The sequence below is a fragment of the Dermacentor andersoni genome, chromosome 2, assembly GCF_023375885.2.
Source record: "Dermacentor andersoni chromosome 2, qqDerAnde1_hic_scaffold, whole genome shotgun sequence".
NCBI lineage: Eukaryota > Metazoa > Arthropoda > Arachnida > Ixodida > Ixodidae > Dermacentor > Dermacentor andersoni.
The window spans coordinates 139231641-139253218 of record NC_092815.1 but is presented as its reverse complement, the minus strand read 5'-3'; the positions used below and the strand labels follow the sequence as shown (position 1 = coordinate 139253218).

The following is a 21578-nucleotide window of genomic DNA, read 5'->3' as shown; positions in this document are numbered from 1 at the left end:
CGCCAGTCGTCCTGGAGGATCCTTTATATTCGCTAGCCAACACAACGCATGGTCACTGACGACTTTGAATGGCCTGCCATAAAGATAAGGGCGAAATTTAGCTGTAGCCCAAACGATAGCGAAGCATTCCTTTTCGGTCGTAGAATAGTTGCCTTCCACTTTTGACAGCGACCGGCTAGCGTAAGCTATCACCTCTTCGACTCCGTTTCTCCTCTGGACTAGAACGGCACCGAGGCCTAGGCTACTGGCGTCAGTATGGATTTCTGTATCGGCGTACTCGTCGAAACGAAGTGCGCAAGTACCGGCGCCGACTGCATGCGTCGTTTGAGTTCTTCAATTGCGTCGGCCTGCGGAATTTTCCACTAGAACTCAACATCACATTTAGTTAGACGTGTCAACGGCTCAGCGATGCGTGAAAATCCTTGACAGAGCGCCTATAGTAGGCACACATGCCAAGGAATCTGCGCACTGCCTTCTTGTCGGTTGGCTGCGGGAATTTTGCGATGGCAGCTGTCTTCTGTGGGTCGGGGCGTACTCCTGATTTGCTGATGACGTGGCCTAGGAACAAAAGCTCATCGTAAGCGAAGCGGCACTTTACCGGCTTCAGAGTGAGCCCTGATGACTTAATGGCCTCTAACACTGTCGCAAGCCGCTTAAGGTGATCGTCGAAATTTCCGGCGAAGACAACGACGTCATCCAAGTAAACAAGGCACGTCTGCCACTTCAGTCCGGCAAACACCGTGTCCATGACGCGCTGAAACATTGCAGGCGCCGAGCACAGGCCGAATGGCATGACCTTGAACTCGTAGAGGCCGTCTGGCGTGATGAAGGCAGTCTTTTCGCGATCTCTCTCGTCGACTTCTATTTGCCAGTAGCCAGACTTGAGGTCCATCGACGAGAAGTATTGAGCGTTGCAGAGCCGATCCAATGCGTCGTCTATCCGTGGAAGGGGGTACACATCCTTCTTCGTGATCTTGTTCAGTCGACGATAATCGACGCAGAAGCGTAGGGTTCCGTCCTTTTTCTTCACCAGGAATACAGGAGAGGCCCACGGGCTTTTAGGCGGCTGGATGATGTCGTCGCGCAGCATTTCGTCAACTTGTTGCCTAATAGCTTCACGTTCTCGCGTTGAAACTCGGTAAGGGCTCTGGTGGAGTGGTCGAGCGCTCTCTTCGGTTATTATGCGATGCTTTGCAACTGGTGTTTGTCGAATCCTCGATGACGTCAAAAAGCAGTCTTTGCATCGTCGGAGAAGACTTCTGATCTGTTGCTGCTTACTCATAGGAAGACTTGGATTCACGTCGAAGTCTGGTTCGGGGACTATGCTCATCGGAGTAGATGCGGCTGAATCCGAGAGGACAAAGGCATTGCTGGTTTCCACAATTTCCTCGATATATGCGATTGTCGTGCCCTTGTTGATGTGCTTGAACTCTTGGCTGAAGATGGTTAGCATAACTTCCACTTGCCCTCTGTGGAGTCGAGCGATCCCTCTTGCGTCGCAAATTTCGCGGTCGAGCAGCAGATGTTGGTCGCCCTCGATGACGCCTTCTACGTCAGCGGGTGTTTTGGTGCCGACGGAAATAATAATGCTGGAGCGCGGCGGGATGCTCACTTGATCTTCGAGCACACTCAAGGCGTGGTGACTACGACAGCTCTCCGGCCGTATCACTTGATCTTGCGACAGCGTTATCGATTTCGACTTCAGGTCGATGACTGCGCCATGTTGATTCAGGAAGTCCATGCCGAGAATGACGTCTCGTGAACACTGTTGGATGATAACGAAGGTGGCAGGGTAAGTACGGTCATGAACGGTACTTCTTGCCGTGCAGATCCCAGTCGGCGTAATCAGGTGTCCTCCAGCGGTCCGACTTTGAGGGCCTTGCCATGCAGTCTTAACTTTCCTCAACTGGGCGGCGATGGGTCCACTCATGACGGAGTAATCGGCTCCTGTGTCTACTAAGGCGGTGACTGCGTGGCCGTCGAGAAGCACGTCGAGGTCGGTGGTTCTTTGTCTTGCGTTACAGTTAGGTCTTGGTGTCGGATCACGGCTGCGTCGTTTTGAACTGAAGCTGGAACGTCGCGTCGTCAGGTCATCTTTCGTCGTCGTATTTTTTGCTTCCAGACCTCGTCGGGACGGCGGCGTGTCGTTATGTCGTCGAGGTAGTTTCTTCGGCGTCTTCGTCGGCGGCGGAGGATCTTCGTCAGTTCGACGAACAGCAACCGCACCTCCATCGGTTACTGCTTTTAGTTTTCCGGATATGGGCTCGCTGACCGGCCCCGGGCTGGGCCAGTTTATGGTCGGCGCTGCGGCGACAGGTAGCGGCCTGGTGATGGCGAACGCGACGGTCGTCGAGAGCTCCACTGACTAGCGGCGAGGTAGTCGGCGATATCGCGAGGGTGTTCACCTTGCTGCGGGCGCGGAGCGTTCACGGCGAAACCTTGCAGTCCCATCTCCCGGTATGGACATCGTCGGTAGACGTGACCCGCTTCTCCGCAGTGGTAGCAGAGCGGGCGGTGGTCAGGAGCGCGCCAAATGTCCGTCTTCCTCGCGTAGGGGCGCTGGGCGACGGGTGGTCGTGCTGGCGGCAGCGGACGACGGAACTGCGGCGTGACAGGGCCCTGGCGCGGTCGCGGAGGGGGACCTTGACGGCGTGCGACGGCGGCGTAGGTCATCGCTTGCGGCTCAGGCTGCGGCGATTCAGGGGCTACTCCAAGTTGTTGTTGGAGCTCCTCACGCACGGCGTCGGCAATCGAAGCCACTTGAGGCTGTGATGATGGGAACAGCTTTTGTAGCTCTTCCCGCACGACAGCTCGGATAGTCTCGCGCAGGTCGTCGGTGGCCACTGATTGAACGCCGGCGTAGCTTGTTGGCTTGGTGCGTCGGTCGAATTACCGGTTTCGCAATTCCAGTGTCTTCTCGATGTTCGTCGCCTCACGAAGAAACTCGTCGACGGTCTTCGGTGGGCTTCTTACCATTCCGGCGAAAAGTTCCTCCTTTACACCACGCATCAGTAGGCGGACTTTCTTCTCCTCTGATATTTCCGGGTCGGCGTGGCGGAACAGACGGGTCATTTCCTCAGTGAAGATCGCGATCGTCTCATTCGGCAGCTGCGCTCTGGTCTCCAGTAGAGCTTGGGCTCGCTCTTTTCGCACGACGCTTGCAAATGTTTGCAGGAAGCCGCTTCGGAACAGGTCCCACGTCGTCAAGGTGGCTTCTCGATTCTCGAACCAAGTCCTGGCGGCGTCCTCCAATGCGAAATAGACATGACGCAGTTTGTCGTCGCTGTTCCAGCTGTTAAATGCGGCGACCCTCTCATACGTCTCGAGCCAGGTTTCCGGGTCCTCGAATGTTGAACCGCGGAACGTCGGAGGCTCCCTGGGCTGCTTCAGCACGATGGGGGACGCTGGGGCTGCCATTGGGGCTTCCTTGGCCACAATCTTCTTGGTCTTCTCAGGTAGAAGTCCGTGCTCCGGTGGCAGCTGTTGAAGACGGCGGCTTGCTCGATGTTCCGGAACGGCGCTGGTGTTGTCTTTGCGGTCCGGGCTTGGATTACGGCTGAACGCAAAGCACCTCCACCAGATGTCACGTGGTGGTGACGTTAAGAACACAGTAGCAATACTGTGAAAGGCAAAACTAGATTTTATTGGGCGAACCTGTGCCCACAAAACAGGCTACACTTATAGCACAACGAAAGCGGCGAACACAGTCGGCGATCGTCGAAAATCTGATCAGCGGGTCAAGCGCGTCGGCTTTTATAGAGCAGTCGTCAAATGTTCCAGACTAATCGTTCGGACCCGCGTGCCTTCCACAAAGTTCTACACCATTCGCGTCAGGTGATGAAATCAGATAAGGTTCGGCGACAACAGACAGCGGATAGAAGCATCGATAACTTCCCAGAAACTTCGGATACATGCAGGCGCGCCCCACGCTGTGCGATTACATTTGTTAGGCGGCGAAACGTTGTTGCCCGATACAGATAAGTACACGTGTCAATATGAACAGAGAACCATTCCTCAGGGAGAGTCGCTTAAATACTTGGGTATCACATATGACGGAAAACTGAACTGGCGTTCTCACATCGAAAATATTGGAACGAAGGCGACACGAGCCGTAGGTTTACTTCGTAGAATCAGTAACCGACGTTCTGGTATGCGAAGTGACACATTAATTATGATTTATCGTATGTATGTACGACCGATTCTAGAATTTGGTTGTGTTTTGTTCTCCGGAAGTGCAAAATATAAATTAAGGCCCCTTGTTCTGTTAGAAAGAGAAGCTCTTCGACTATGTTTTGGTCTTCCTAAATTCGTTGCTAATAATGTATTATACCAGGAAGCGCGCCTACCTACTCTTCACACACGATTCCGCATGCTTACGGTTCAAACCTACTTAAGAGCTTATGATTCTTCGCTAAGACGTGGACAATATGCATTTATTAGGGAACCAAGCCCATTTTTTGAGATCATGTGGCCACAGTTCCATACCCAGCAAGTTGTATTTGTGCAAGCACAATTAGCACCTTTAAATGTTCGCCTTAGGGAAATAATTCCGCTCCATAGGTCTCCGGGGTCGCTGAAAATCGAATTTGCAGACATTTTTCCACACAATGCGAAATTTCTGCCGACAACATATTTGAATGACCGTTTACAAGATTATTTAGCCCGTTTCAAATTAAACGTAATAGCGACCGATGCTTCTTCGTGTGAAGAGAAGGCAGGTGTGGGTATCTACTCACCATCTCTCAATTGGTCTTTTTCACTTCGCCTACCAGATTACACATCAGTTTTTCATGCCGAACTTCAGGCAATAGTTCTTGCCTTGCGGAAATTACCCATTCATATTACAAGAGTCATTATCGTCACAGATTCTCTATCTGTATGCAGTGCACTTACTGCGTCTACAAAGTCGACAACCGAAACACGTTTTATTCATTAGCTCCACCTCACTTAAGTTTAGTGCATATAGTATGGGTCTCTGGCCACCGAGACATTCATATTGATGAAATAGCCGATTCCTTAGCACGAGCTTCTTTAGCAGGTCCTGTGCTATTTGTGCTGCCGGCAACTGCGCACATTACTGCAGCCAGATATCGGCAATTTTCTTTGAACGAGGACAAAAAAGCTCTGTCATTAGCAAAATCTTCAGATTTCTTACACTTAAATTATTCTTGGAACCGGCAATGGTGTCCTAACCGGAAATTTGAAGTTTCATTTACCAGGCTGCCTTGCCGTATTCCAACACTTAATTTTTACTTGCACAGATGTGGTCTGGCGGTATCCCCTCTATGCTACCTATGCAATGAACCAGAAACTATAGATCATTTTTTATTATCATGCCGGCGGTTCTCTACTCATCGAAAACTATGTCTAGAAATTCCACTTCAAAATTTAGGATTACCTTTAAGTAGCACTGTTATACTCTCCCTTGGAGCAATAGTTTTGGGATATAGCCACAGGAACGTTAGCGTAGCCATTTATAATTTTCTATGTGGCACAAAAAGAATGCCTTGTTAATAGTTTTTAGTGTCAAGAATTGATTTATTTCTACTACATTATAGAAAATTCAAAAAGTAAAAGCACAAATTCACAGTTTATATCTTACTATTATTATTCATAATTTACCTTACTCAAGTTTAAGTATATCCTTCCTTTCTTTTTTTTTTTTTAAGATTCCTATCAACGCAAGGCTTACTTTAGTATTGATTAATACTTTATCTCATGTATTCATAGTTTATTTTGCATCTTGGATTATTTGTTTTCTTTTCCTTTTTCGGGTTATTTATTTATTAACCAATTTATTTTATTTTGCTTTATTTATTGAATCATATTACCACCCGATTCGTGGCCTAATCCCCTCAGTGGGTTTGTGCCATTAACTGAGGCTTCATCATCATCATCATCACCCGTCTCACCGAGAATGTTTTTTTTTTACTGCCGTTCTAGTTAGGAACGCCACATTTTGGCGCAGCTGACAGTTTCGAACACCAGACATGCGGGTGACATTTTTCGACGACCACGAGTCATCTGAGCCTGTTGTTTTCACCCGATACCAAGTCCACGGTGAGCCAGCGACGGACCTTCCTCTCGAAGTTAGTTCTACCGCGCTGATCAACGTGGTACTTCAACAAGGTGCAATCAGCCGCCAAGCCCTGGTGCAAACAGGAACGGTGACAGTGAATCTACAGCTCCACACGCTGAGCGAACTCGTTCTGGACAACATACGACGTGGCAATCTCAAAGAGGAAACGGCTGCCGGTGTTGTGAGCCTAGATTTGACCGTTATAGAACAACTGCAAAGGCACATTATGCAACAGAATAAAATAATGAGAACTTTGGCCCAAGCGCTTTATCGAGAGAAATCAGCACGAGGTACTGTTGAACCGGATGTTATTGAAGGAAACCCGCGAAGTGCACACTACTGGCTGTGGTTTTTTTTTTTTTGTGTACACCTGTGACAAGAATGTGGCACTCCCACGAAACAAAGATTTTGAATATGCGCCGCCATTTGGGCGCTATAGGAAGAAAATGGTGTGATGTGCAACTTAAGGATCATGAACCAACACGTTGGGCAATGTGGAAAAGCAGCTTTTTAGCGGCTTTCGAAAGCAATGCAGAAGGAAAAATTGGAGGACGCTTAAGCTTCGCCTTCAAGAGTGGAACGCGATAGCGTTATCGCACACCGTTCGCACCGCCTACTCAAACGCGCTACGCCAGCCAAACGTCACGATCGGGGCAGCGCCGTACATTGCGAGGAGGGGGTCTTCTGTGTTGGCCGCCAGATGGCTCTGCGTGTGCGCAGAGCGCAGAAGAATTGTAGCGGAAACGTACGTTGCTACTCGTGAACCGGCGACTTCTGTAAGTTACATGGCCATAATTACCGATATACACCGCACTATAACTTTCTACAGCATGTTTCTAAGGCAACACCGCATTCACTAGAGGCGATTTTGTCCCGCTGTGAAGGAACGAGCTCGTGGCTGAGTGGTAGCGTCTCCGCCTCACACTCCGGAGACCCTGGTTCGATTCCCATCTTGCAAGATGTTTTTTATTTATGAAGTGCCTTCTGGGATTTATCGCTCACGGCCAACGCCGCTGACACCGACGCCGACGACACCAGCTGTTCTGCGACACGAGCTCCTTAACGCTGTCGCGTCAAAATGGGATGCTGCACTACGGTTCAGATATAGATGTGGCTCTCTGCTTGGGTACTGTCTTGAGAAGCGTCGCCTATCGTATTCTGCCGAGCTGAAGCTGTCGTCTGCTGCTGTTCTAGCATTGATAACGCAAGAGTTGTGCATCGAGATCCGTAGTGATGTCCAGCTCAAAGGTCCAAGAACATTTGATGACCTTCTAAACTTTCTACCGGCCTCACTGCCAAGACTTACGTAGAGAAGACAGCCAGGTGGTAGAACTTGACTTGACTCTCGTAACCTGAGTGAACATCTTGAGTCGTTGCTGTCATCTTAATGTGAAGATAGCTTCATAAAAAAAACCTGGGAAGTGTCACTCATGACTCTGAGGATGGTGAAGAACCAATCAGCGCAGTTCACGACGAATTACTTCCACATAATCTGACTACCGTGAATCACAACCCCACAAAAAGAGCTTCAGTGTGAGACAGTGTATTTCGCCGTCCAGCTTACTGTATGCCCAGCCCCCATTCAGGTAGATGACATTGATTTGAAGGCTCTCGTTGACAGTGGGGCTTCGGTATCAATTATCAACAAGACTCGAGCGGGTATCAATTATCAACAAGACTCGAGCGGATGCCGGTCGTCTGCATGCTGGTAGAACATTGCATGCCAAAGCCTACGATGAGTCGGTGACCATGCATAGCGAATGGGTAACCCTGGCTATTGAATCCCAAGGATATTCTATTACCAGTGACGTATTGGCAATTCCCAATGTTGCCTATGATTTTCTTTTATCCCGCCCAGACATGAAAAAACTTCATATACCTCTATTTGGACGACAATGTAATGGCCGAGGAAACTATAAGAACAGAAGATCCTGGTGAAGAACCTTGTCTATCTTGGCTGATATTTCACCAGGAAGACATCAAGACAAAGTACCCAGAGCTTACACACATGGCGAGCTACCCTCCAGCGATGAAATTACATGTCGGTCCTTTTGAACTCGCTGATAAAACAGTGGTTCATAGGGCCCCCTTTAATATATCCAGAGATAAAAGGCTGTGGCTGAAAAAGGAGTTGCAAGAAATGCTAGACGCAAGTATCATCCGGCCTTCTGTATCCCCATTTGCTTCTATAGCTACTGCACCAAAAGAAGACGGGACATTCCGCCTCTGCACAGACTACCAGGCTCTCAATAATCGAACTGAACTGATACCTTATCCAATGTCAAGAATCGACAACATCATTCACGAAAGTGGTTGCTGCCATTGGTTGTCACGAATAGATCTCTGCAAGGGCTTTCGGCAGATTCCACAAAGTGAAGAAATGAAAATGTCCACCACGTTCATAACCGCATTTGACTTGCTTTAGTACAACAGCCTACCATTTGGTTGGAAGAACTCCCCTGCATGGTTTCAGAAGATTATGACCGACATTCTGAAACCTTACTTGGCCACCTTTTGCAATATGTACATCTGCGACATCATCAACTACTCAAAGACAAAGAAAGAGCACCGTAGCCAAACCGGTTCGAGTTCCGGACCAGACGAATTTTTCTTCAACTGCGAGGCTTTTCTTTCGAGGAACCCGTATGGGTTTCCTTTGTAGCAATTGCTATGAACGAGTGGATGTCTGATTCTCTCTTTATTTACTGCTCTCCTGTGGGTTCCGCAGAACTATTACGTCAAAGCTCTTGCCTGTGCTTCGAGTTGTCGACAAATTCGACTTCGCCCTGCCATCTGCTGGCCGCTTGGTTTGCTCAGATGGTAGAGCGGCTGCCCGGAAAGGCGGTGGTCCCGGCTTCGACTCCCGGACCAGGACGAATTTTCTTCAACTGCGAGGCTTTTCTTTCGAGGAACCCGTATGGGTTTCCTTTGTAGCAATTGCTACGAACTAGTGGATGTCTGAATTTCTCTTTATTTAATTACTTCTATCCACCTTACGGGTTTCCGCAGGACTATAACGTCAATAGTCAAACCGTAGTTCAAGATGCGTCCAGACTTTGCCGGCTCGAAGTGCTGTCTCGAGGCCGCTGCAAAACATCACAAAAGACCGTACACCACTGGTCTAGGCTGCAGTCCTCATTTTGCCACTTCGGGTACATTGCCGATACTTCCTGCTGATCATGAGCTAGGCCTCCTAGAGAACCTGGAACTCACTGAAGCAAGGAAAACTGCCAAGGAACGTCCTGACAAAAGCTGAATATTCAATTGTCTCGTTCCAAGTAATGCATATGGACTTCAGGGAGCTCAAAAGAAAGGGGAAGGAATCAATCGAACGCAAGCTTCCTTGCTCTCCATAGACAAGTGCACAAGGACGATTGCGGCTAAAGCTGGAAAAAAAGACAAACAGCGTAATAGATCTCGTCAAGGCTGAATGTTTTAAACACACAAAGATGCTTGTCTCCGACAACGGGCCGGCTTTCCGGAGTGCCAAGTTATCAAAGCGGCTACAGGAGCATGAGATAATGATCGTGTATTCTTCTACATACCACCCGACAGCAAACGGCCTAACGGAACGTGTCATACGAGACGTCAAACAGTATCTATACATGTATCCAGACTTTGCCGGTGGCTGGAAGTGCTGTCCCGAGGCCGCTATGAAACATCACAACAGATCCTACACCACTGGTTTAGGGCGCAGTACTCATTGTGCCACTTCAGGCACAGCACCCATACTTCCTGCAGATCGTGAGCAAGGCCTCCTAGAGAACCTCGAACTCGCTGCAATAAGGAAAAGTGCCAAGGAACAGGAGTTCTACAGGCGCCGCATGAAGAGAAATTTTGATAAAAGGCACAGTAGCGAGATGCCGGACATACAACCTGGAGACTATGTCGTTGTAAGGAAAGGAGCTGTACCTTCAAGTTCTAAATTTTACGGATCATTTCAAATGATTAAGACTGCATCCCAGCATGGCATACTCAAGAACGTCTGGCACATCGCAGCCTCGGGTCAAAGGGAGTGCGCCTCTATTGGAAACATGTTCAAGCATTACCCCAGGATGTGTAATCAAAAGAAGTCCGGAAGAGTGAAGCGGTTCACGTTGGATGCATGAAAGAAGACGAAGTGGGCTAGGGGATAAGTGTGGAGGAAGACGTTAGAATAAAATGGCGGACGACTACCCACCTCACTGAGAACATGTTTTTTCTACTGCCGTTCTAGTTAGGAACGCGGCGCCGTACTTACCGTGTATTTGTTGGCTTCTCATGATATGATTAATAAAAATCGGGCCCCTCGGTTAACCCCCTCTCTTCTCGTTCTTACATAACAAGGGTCTCGAATCCGGCAACACTTATGCCTTCAGGTAGCATGTTCGGGTTTATTCACCAGTAGACTTCACCCAAAACGAACACGTACTCGTGACACTTGCGGCAGAAAGGATGTTCCGCATCCGCTGCCAAGGTTTGTGAGTGGCGCTGCCTGACACTCCCAGGGTTAATTCTAGCAATAAAAACATAAATACCCAAGAAACTAGAGGCGCAAACGGCGCCGTGGTGACCCAGTTGGTTAGAGCATCGCACGCGTAATGCGAAGACCTGGGATCGTTCTCCACCTGCGGCAAGTTGTTTTTGTGATACATTTTCATTGCAATTTATTTATCATTTCTTTAATTCAATTACTAAGTACCAACCAGTAATTTCCTGTGTGTTTTTCTTGGTGACATTGTTTGTTCGCGACACTCGAGGAATATTTATACCCCCGTGGTTGTGCATCTAAACGTGATCAGGCCCATCGCGCCCTACTAACCTTTCTAGATTTAACTAACTTAGGTTCACGTTTGTAGCGTGAACATTCAACTTTCTGTAGTAGCGTGAACTTCAGTGACCGGCCCTACTGTGTGTCATCAGTACTGTGCCCTAATGCTTTGTCCTTCGAAGATGGGAGGTGGCGGGTTCAAACACTTTGTAGTATATATTGTAAACCGACTACCGGTGAAATGGTGATTGCGTGCAGCTGTACTTGGTGTCTCATCGTGGAGAGCACAATTAGCCGCATAGCGAACTAGTCATGGATGTGGTTGATAATTGTGAGGCTGTTCGACGCGGCGTCAGTTTTTTCCGGCTGCAGAGTCGAAACTCGGCAGAACAACGTGCGTAGTGTACGGTGTTCTACTTTAGTTTTTAGATTTGTCCTGTTGCTCTTCCTTTCCTCTTTCCTCCCCTCCTTCCTATCTTCCATTTCTGCGTTGCTGTCACCTCCCTTCAGAAGAGTAGGCAGGCGTTGTGCCCCTTCCGGTGGCAGTTGCCAGCCCGCTCCTTGCTTTCCCTTTCCTGTTAACTGTGTATATGTGTATATGTGTTCAAAACAAATAATAATTATTTGTTTGCTTGTCATGGTATGATTAATAAATATCGGGCCCCTAGGTTAACCCCCTCTCTTCTCGTACTCGATAAATACATATACTCCCAGTAATCTAGTGAAGATCACCTAACCCATGGTCTTGTCTAGAACTCTCGGCCTGAATGGATCAGGGACGCAGCGGGCGTCAGCGTGCTACCGGTGGTTGGCGGGGACCACTTAATGTGCCGGCGTACTTATGAAAGGGTGTGCAGGTCGGGTCAATACCCGCAACTGTTTTGAGAAGTATCCACCCTTCTTGATCGATTGCGCCATTTCGGTGGCAGCTTTGGTTCCATCGCTGCCGTCTTCTCCCTTTAAATGTAATTAGCATTCATTTGGATCTTTACCCACGTTTCTGTATTTATGGAGACCCTTTCACAAACCCGGTGACCGAAGTTGTCTGCTAGCTTCTGCCACTAAGTATGTGCTTGCTGGATCTTGCTGAGCAGGCGATATGGTCCTCCGGGTAAGAAGATTCACGGACAACTTGGGCAGCTTTTTAAAGAATGATATCAACCCACATTAAAGGGACACTAAAGGTTACCAGAAACTCAAGTTAAAGTGGTAGAGCAATGTTCTAGAACGTCTATGGCGTCAATATAATCGCGAACAGAGCTTTGGTAACCGAGAAATTGAGGTAAATGCATGACACGATTTGAGACCCCCCAGCGACATTCCGGTACTAGCCCGATGACGAAAGCACCCCTCATAATTTGTGTTACTAATACTCAACTACTCGTATTAAAAATATCATTTCATTTGATTATAAGACGGGAAAAAATGCTACTTGTCTACGTCTATTCGATTCTAAGAAAAAATAACATTTTGAGGTTACCCTTCAGTAATATGGGTGTTCGAAAGGTTTCGTTTGCGCTCGACTGTGCGCGCTCGACTCTGCGCCGTGCACGCTTTGGAGTTTCAGTAGTTTCGTTATCGCGTCGTGCTGTGAGGGTTCTGCTGGCTCGCGAAAGTTTCATTTGGAACAAGCAGCGAGAATGCCACGTCCATGTGATGTCGTGGGAAGCCCTCGTTGCTCTCCCGCTCCGGAGAGCCGGTGTCGAGGCCGCCGTCGTAGTACGCAATGACGCCGGCAGTGCGAGCCCTCAGCAGCAAGTCGCGCTCGTCGGTGTTCAAATCGCTGAAGTTGAGCCCACCATCGCGAGCCAATCTGTCGGTGTCAGGGTCCATTGCGACGAGCGTCGAAGTTTGCGTCATAGAATGAAGTACCAGCTTATGGGCGTCTTGCGCTGGAGTTTGAGGTATAGTAGCGGCGCCTGGTGGCGGTGCGGGAAACGACATCTGGGTCGTGCCAGCTTGGGTCGTATTGATCCCTGGTTGTGGCGAAGCACGTTTCTACGCCGGGTTTTGCGTCGATTCGCACTTTTTTATGCCCTGTTGCAAGTGCGAAAAGGCTCGTCACTTCTCACAGACCACGCCGACCACACTGCGAGCTCGCCGCAGCCTATAGTTTAACGAAAACGGACTCTCCGTGTGCCGTGGGACGTAATGTGGGACGTAATTTGTTTCTCCTTCCGCTAGCCACCATACTCCCGGTTTCGCTCTGCTGTCGGCTCTGTCTTGGCTTTGTTTCTGGCCGCGCGTTTGCGTTTTGCGCAGAAAAGCCGTAGCGCCGTCTGCGGACGCCGTTCTACTCACCGATGGCGCAACGTCACTATGAGACCATGATGTCAGTACTCCTCGATCGGAGGGCGGGCGATTTGAACTGCGCTAGAGGTACGCGGACGCTTTAGAACGCATTTTCTCTTAAAATAAGTCTCTCCTTGGCACGAAACAAGCGTTTAGAGGTTTCTGTGATGGTATTTCAACAGTCCACGTTGACTTGATAGTAACCTTTAGTGTCCCTTTAAAGGTGAACACCGCCTACAATGAACTACAATGAAGGCGTGCTTTACCAACATATATATATATATATATATATATATATATATATATATATATATGCGTTGCTTACTTGTTTACTTTTCGGTCTACGTTTGTCTAGTAGGTATCGAAGGCAGGGCGAAGTGCGATACGAGCGTCATACTGACGACGTAATGAATACCATGGAGCCACCACACGATGACGTCAGCGGCATGGCAGATGGATGATATCGATGAAGTGACGATACAACACAATGACGGTGACTCATTGTGAAGACCGATGGAGTTGGGCATAACAATATTCCCAAGTTGCCAATTCTGACCTATATGCCTAGTGACACAAGAACAATTGGAAATGGTTAGTGGCTCAGGCTGTTTTTTCGACCCCGCCTTGTTCGATTGACGGCCATTTTTTTTTCTTTCTGACGTTTCTTTGTGACTCCCACGGCATTTCTCGTAGCCCAACAATCCACAGTTGTCGCTGTGGCGGCATGCCACAAGTGGCTGTACCTTAAGCCCTGTTTGTATTGGCTCAAAAGCCTCAGAAGCTCTGGGTGATCTGCACTTAAGCTCAGTGAATAGAGGGCTTCGACGCATCTTGAATGAGCTGGCGGGAAGTGTTTTCCAGTATGTGGACGATTACCTTGCGTTTTTTTTTTTCAGTGATAGCTATACCAGAACAGCGACTGGTGTTTTGAAAGTATTTAGAGAATTTCGTCTTGCTCTCAATTTCACGCTTGAGCTCATTCACGATAACAAGCTACACTTCTTAGATCTATGCCTCATGTTTGAGCACTATAATGTCGGTCGGCGTTACTCTCCTAGGTCGAAGAAACAAATGCTTGATTTTTCTAGTCATTCAAAAGTGAAAAAACAAGGCATAGCGTACTCGGCTCTCATATCAGCTGTAGCGAAGTCATGTGCACATTGCGTACAGCCAAGTTTCCTGCAACAGATCCATAGGCTAAAGCAAACTGGTTTTTCCAGTCAAGTGCTCTCCACATCGTATGAGAAGCTTACAAAAGGGGTAAAGAGTCAGGTTGGTACAAGGAAATAGGAAAATAAACAAAAAACTCAGTGCCCTTCGACTTCGTGATGGAGGATGACCAGTGAAGCTGTGTATGTGTGCCCCCTAATGGGAAACTGCAGTTCCGTCGCGGGTCAGCCCGGCATTGCACTATCTGCGGGGTCGCCCCACGTATGGGGAGTGCTTAACGCCTGCTTCACCTCTGCCGCGGGCTATTCCTACATTGCACTATCTTTGAGATCGGCCCACGTATGGGAAGTGCTTAACGCCTGCTTCACCTCTGCCGCGGGCCATTCCGACATTGCACTATCTTTGGGATCGGCCCACGTAAGGGAAGTGCTTAACGCCTGCATCACATCCGCCGCGGGCCATTCCGACATTGCACTATCTTTGGGATCGGTCCACGTATGGGGAGTGCTTAACGCCGGCTTCACCTCTGCCGCGGGCCATTCCGACATTACACTATCTTTGGCATCGGCCCACGTATGGAAAGTGCTTAACGCCTGCTTCACCTCTGCCGCGGGCCATTGCGACATTTCACTATCTTTGGGATCGGCCCACGTATGGGGAGTGCTTAACGCCTGCTTCACCTCTGCCGCGGGCCATTCCGACATTGCACAATCTTTGGTATCGGCCCACGTATGGGAAGTGCTTAACGCCTGCTTCACCTATGCCGCGGGCCATTCCGACATTGCACTATCTTTGGGATCGGCCCACGTATGGGGAGTGCTTAACGCCTGCTTCACCTCTGCCGCGCGCCATTCCGAAATTGCACTATCTTTGGTATCGGCCCATGTACGGGAAGTGCTTAACGCCTGCATCACATCCGCCGCGGGCCATTCCAACATTGCACTATCTTTGGGATCGGCCCACGTATGGGGAGTGCTTAACGCCTGCTTCACCTCTGCCGCGGGCCATTCCGACATTACACTATCTTTGGCATCGGCCCACGTATGGGAAGTGCTTAACGCCTGCTTCACCTCTGCCGCGGGCCATTGCGACACTGCACTACCTTTGGGATCGGCCCATGCATGAGAAGTGCTTAACGCCTGCTTCACCTCTGCCGCGGGCCATTCCGACATTGTACAATCTTTGGTATCGGCCCACGTATGGGAAGTGCTCAACGCCTGCTTCACCTATGCCGCGGGCCATTCCGACATTGCACTATCTTTGGGATCGGGCCACGTATGGGGAGTACTTAACGCCTGCTTCACCTCTGCCGCGCGCCATTCTGACATTGCACTATCTTTGGTATCGGCCCACGTATGGGAAGTGCTTAACGCCTGCATCACATCCGCCGCGGGCCATTCCAACATTGCACTATCTTTGGGATCAGCCCACGTATGGGGAGTGCTTGACGCTTGCTTCACCTCTGCCGCGGGCCATTCCGACATTGCAGTATCTTTGGGATCGGCCCACGTATGGGGAGTGCTTAACGCCTGCTTCACCTCTGCCGCGGGCCATTCCGACACTGCACTATCTTTGGGATCGGCCCACGTATGGGAAGTGCTTAACGCCTACATCACATCCGCCGTGGGCCATTCCGACATTGCACTATCTGTTGGATCGGCCCACGTATGGGGAGTGCTTAACGCCTGCTTTACCTCTGCCGCGGGCCATTCCGACATTGCACTATCTTTGGCATCGGCCCACGTATGGGGAGTGCTTAACGCCTGCTTCACCTCTGCCGCGGGCCATTCCGCCATTGCACTATCTTTGGGATCGGCCCACGTATGCGGAGTGCTTAACGCCTGCTTCACCTCTGCCGCGCGCCATTCCGACATTGCACTATTTTTGGTATCGGCCCACGTAAGGGAAGTGCTTAACGCCTGCATCACATCCGCCGCGCTAGCACGAATGGCCGTCGCAATGCGCTACGGCACGTATCCGCTCTCTTTTTTGTGCAGTTTCCCAGTTCGCACATCTGACGACGCGAATAAATGAGCGTATGAGAAGCAACTCTATACGTGTTTTAACCACTGTGTTCTGAAGGTATTGCGAAGCTTCGTGGTACGCGGTTGCGGAGGAGCGTTCCCTTGATGATCCACCATTCCGCCGTACCTTTAAGGCGATGTGTTCGAAGGCGACAAACGCGATTCTCGCGCGTACTTCCGAATCAGCTTTAGAAACTTCGTTGAAGATAACCGTGTAGGGCTCTACCGTTTCACATCAGAAGGCCACCATGGCCTCCCTTTATTACTGTGCGTTTTGACCAAAAATATTAGTTCCAAGTACACATTTGCTTGTAGCCACACTCACTGTCAACGATATGGCGGTGCTTTTTTATTAATCACACTTACTAGTACTCTGTGGTGAAGAGATGCAATAGCCACGACTCTCACCGCTAAAACTCACCACTAGCATTCGGTACGGCCACAGTTTATAAAGTAAACAGTAAGACTTTTTACGGACAGGTGATGACGGCATCGTAAACCGCGCAAACTGGCGCACTTCAGACATCAATGCTAGCCTTTGCACCCGCGCGTCTTTGTGCTTCGAGTATTCGGAGTGCTTCCTGCGTAAGAAAGATAAAGCAGTGGCCTACTTCCCTGGAAGACATGTTCCGCATAGGCACAGACGCGCATGAGCAGACGCGTCTACAAATATACTGAAGAGAGATTCATTCTACTAGGCATTAGCTTATCCACACCTACGTAATCGCGTCCCATCAGTTGCGTGTTACCCTAGGCAATAGTACACGATATTTTTGTAACTCCGTGCGCCAGTTGTCACCATGCTCCCTTTTATGCCAGGAAGCGTACAAGGACGGCTTACCTAGCTTTCATGACGTGTAAGCAGTACTTTAGTTGGGAAAAATTGACGTGATCTTGGTATTTGTAGATGTTCTCGAGCCTCTCCATAGAGGGCACCACGTGCACGTTGACAGCTTCCTCAATAAACGTGTCCGGTCTGAAGGCCGACAAATCCTGAAAACGGAATTTTATTGTTTTGTCAGAGACATTCTTCTGACATTAAACAGAGCGCGTACAAATGTGCTTTCCATGTGACCTCAGTATATTGAACATTGAGTCGCGACAATCTCATAACATATTCTGCAACAAACATTCTGTGTACATACGATGAAAGTACTTTGCTGGACATTCGGACATTCCCAGGACGTACGAGGAAATCGGCAAGACGTCTTATTTTGACGTCAGCAGGACTACAAGTTGCAAAGCAACTGCGCGTTCTCGATATATTCGGCGGTCCTAAAAAACGGGTTACTCGGGCTTTCACGAAATCTAATAGCCGTTACTTGGATAATTGAATACAAAATAGAATATAGCGGCCAGCTGCGAAGGAAAGTGACTGCTGAGTTTATATACAATGTGCACAATACTAACGTCCTCTCTCGGCGAGCCTAAAGCGTATTTTTTTGTTCTAATTTACTCAGCGCCAGCCCCGACTGCTCACCCCTCGGCGCTTTCGTATACAGGCCTTAAACATATTATGATATTTATTTTATTTATTTTTGATTTATTTCTTCATACTGTCAACCCTCTGCTGAGGCGACTTACAGGGAGGGTTTAAATAGAGGCAGACCATATATACAAGTGCATCAAGCGGCAGCGGAATCACAAAAATACATGTTTAACAATTTTTCAAATTCACAAACATCACTGGCACTTGCCACAAAGCTTGGTATCGCGTTTCAGAGTTCAATCACGGCAAGGAAAAAAGAAAAGCGGAACACATCACTGAGAGCAAAGTATGGGCGTAAAACATATTGATGGTTAACACGAGTGCTTCGTTTTCCTGGAAGCTGCATATACTCATCTTTGTTGATTTTTAAATGTCCATGTAGTATTCTAAAAAACACTTTCAGACGATTTGTTTGCCTTCGTACCTATAGTGTTTCCAGTTCACAAGACTGCAACATCAGTGTAACGGAATCAAAACGGCGGTATATTGAGCATATGAAGCGCGCGGCATGACGTTGAACTTTTTCTAACCTTGTAGTCATTTCTTTCTGATGAGGGCTCCAGATGACTGACGCATATTCAAGTAAAGGTCTAACAAAAGTTTTATAAGCTATCAGCTTTACATCTCGCGAAGCTTGACCTAGTTTTTGCCTTAAGAAACCTAGTCTCTGATTCGCCTTCGAGCACACATTTTCTATGTGCGTATGCCATGTCAGATTATGCGTGACTGTAACACTTAATATTTAAACTGGTTAGCACGAACTAACAAATTACCATCGATGTAATAGTTAAAAGGCAGAACGTTTATTTTCCTAGTCATATGTGTGTATGTTGGTTTAATGTAGTTTATATTCATACCCCATAATTTACACCATCGGTTGAAATTTTCTAAACAACGACTAATTCTGAGTTGATCCTGAACATTGGTTACGGTAGAATAAATTAGGCAATCATCCGCAAAAAGCTTCATTTTTACCGGTTCTTAACAACAGAGGAGATATTGTTTATATATATAAGAAATACCAGTGGGCCCAAGACTGACCCCTCAGGAACACCTGAAAGCACTTGGAGTAGACTCGACAGGCTACCATCTAAACTTACGTCTGTTTATGATCACTTAAATATTCTTTTATCCATAGCACTTATCTTTCATCGATATCTATTTCTCTCAGTTTAAAGATAATCTTATTAAGCGGAACTTTATCAAAGGCTTTCGCAAAAACTACACAAATGACGTCAATCTGGTGCTTCTCATCTAAGGCTGCAGCGAGATCATGATCTACTTCAAATAATTGTGTAATGGTAGATAGTCCAGTACGGAAGCCATGCTGGGATGAGTAAAGTAAAATATTCATTTCTAGAAATTGTAAAATATGTTTTGCGATGATGTGCTCTAGAAGTTTACGACTGATACATGTGAGTGAATTGGGACGGTAATTATTTACAAGTATGCGATCACCGCCTTTGTACAGTGGTATATCTACAGCCCTGCGCCAGTCTGTGGGTAGAGAATGCGTATGTAATGATTTCTCGAAAATTGACCGAATATGGATTATTGTAGGTGCTGTGTGCAGATATGTCCTGCCGAAATGCAAGTAAAAAGTTAATTTTACTGGAACGATGTTGCTAAGGAAGGTAAAGCTGTTGAAGTCTTAAATCAAAGGAAAACAATCCAGCACATCTCGCTTGTGGAACATGTATAGCAAAACCACAGTTGGTGCAGCCAAAAAAGAAAAAAATCAGCAAATACCTCGGCTGCAAAAACAAAAACAAGAGTACCATGAGCGCCTTTAAAGAAGACAAGTCCACTTGTCGGAACGTTGGCTCCTGCTTTCACATTGTTCTCGTTTTGCTCATCGTCATGAGCAGCTTTGAAACTTAAATCGGCCGCTCGCTCGTATAGGGGAATGAAACATGAATGTTGGTGACATGGCGTGAAGCACCATAAGCAAATATTTAACCATAAGTAAAACATGTTTATATGACGTAGAATCAACTGCGGGAGTTCCAATTAAAAAACAAAGGTGGGATATAGCCAAACAAGAAAAGAAAGATCACGATCGCTTGAATACAAGGCACTACTAGATTTCGCGAAGCAAAGTGTTTGGCGTCAAATGACATATAGTGAGACAAATAAATCATTACACAACAAAAAGAAGGGTGTCATTCATCGGTATTTTTATCAAGAACTAGGCGTGGCTCAAACACTTGCACTTTATTTGGTTGTGACTTACACCCATAAAAATAAAACATCACTAACAAGACCAGCATTAACTTGGGAACATAGAAAATGTAATGTTCGTAACAAATTGTGTCACATATGGTAATGTCTGATTAGAAAGTATGCCACCAGAATTCAAGGCACAAGCCTTTAAAAATCAAACGTGCAAGGCTGAACACAACATAAATGCTGAAAAGCTATTCCGCCAATGAAAGAAGCGTATACGTAATAGGTAATGAGTGGGAATGGGGGTCATACGGAACATCGCTTGGCCAAAAGAATGGCGTGTTAGGTGGCTGCGGGCTACATTCAACCAGAAGAGCGTAACTACCTAAACCCGCTTCGATCTTAAAAGCATGTTATCCATGCAACGTATAATGGTTGCGTGGTCTCTTGGAAACAATGGTTAAACCTTCGACAATGGTCGACTAGAAAGTCTACCACCAGACTGCCAAAGAGCAAAGCAATCTCTGCAAAGCAAATCTCTGAGTTACAAGACAACTTATATTGAAATAAAGGAATATTTTAGTAGAAAAAAGGAACGGTATCGCAGGCTCGACACAGAGCACACTTCGGCTACAACGGGTGCTCACATGGCCCCAAACTAGGGAGGCATTTATACATTCCTTGTGTAATATCAGACAACAACCAAATAGAAATAACTTCTCTGAATGAGACAATTGCGGCAACACAAAGCAAATGCGCAAGGCAGAAAGAGAAATACCTCTGTTTTAGCTAACCTTGGAGAGGAAAGTATTGAAACCAAAGTTGTTACTTCAGCAAAGGAAAACAGTTTTCGAGAAATAGTCACAAATCACTCGACTGCGACCTACATTATGTCAAAAAGGAAACATTCAAACATCACGTGTAACAGTGCATAAACTAGCAAGCATGAATCACATGGGCGCAAAACTGAAAGCACAAAAGAAAGTGAAAATTGTTTCTCCGACGAGTTCAAAAGTAAAGCAGCTGCATGAAAAGCATTGCTTACTGTGTTCTGCCAGAAATAAGCTTCCAAACACTATTTTACACTTTTTTTGCTGTATCAGGGTTAGGAAAGTCATGAAATTATTTTTTACCCTTTCAAGGGATGTCCCCGCATTGCCCCAGGGCGATACTGCAGGATGGATTAAAGTTTTGCATAAAACGCACCTGCATTCACAATTGACGCATGCGCATTTGATAAAAGATTCCACTCGGTAACAGCTTTTACAAAAAAGGAATTGCCGAACAGCCTCGTCCTCGCTCGGTACTCCTAAATTTTAAACGTGTGTTCAGTTCGTCCAGAAAAGTAAATTGGCAGCTCGCAGTAGTTAGCACTGTTTATTCCAGTTCTCTATATTACGTAAAAAAGCTTTAGGCTTAGTTTTCTTTTACGGATTGGGCACTTGAGAATTTTAGATTTGTTTTTATATAATTTAGTGTGGCACCAGCTGTGGCAGCCATGTAATCGGCTTGAGAATTGCAAGAACACTCATCTGAAAAATACACAACCAAATACTTATGTTTACATTTCTAAGCAATAATCTTTACATAAATAAAGCACTCTGTTTT

At 47.3% G+C, this 21578-nt stretch overlaps 1 protein-coding gene across 1 annotated transcript in view; it reads right to left on the bottom strand.

The window, feature by feature from the left end:
• The window catches only part of LOC129387517 (gamma-aminobutyric acid receptor subunit beta-3-like), an 85576-nt gene that overhangs the window by 41979 nt on the left and 22019 nt on the right, over window positions 1–21578 (bottom strand). The window contains exon 3 of the mRNA XM_055076492.2: window positions 17157–17308. Within this exon, the coding sequence (XP_054932467.1) occupies window positions 17157–17308 (152 nt within the window). The remainder of the gene's footprint in view (window positions 1–17156; window positions 17309–21578) is intronic.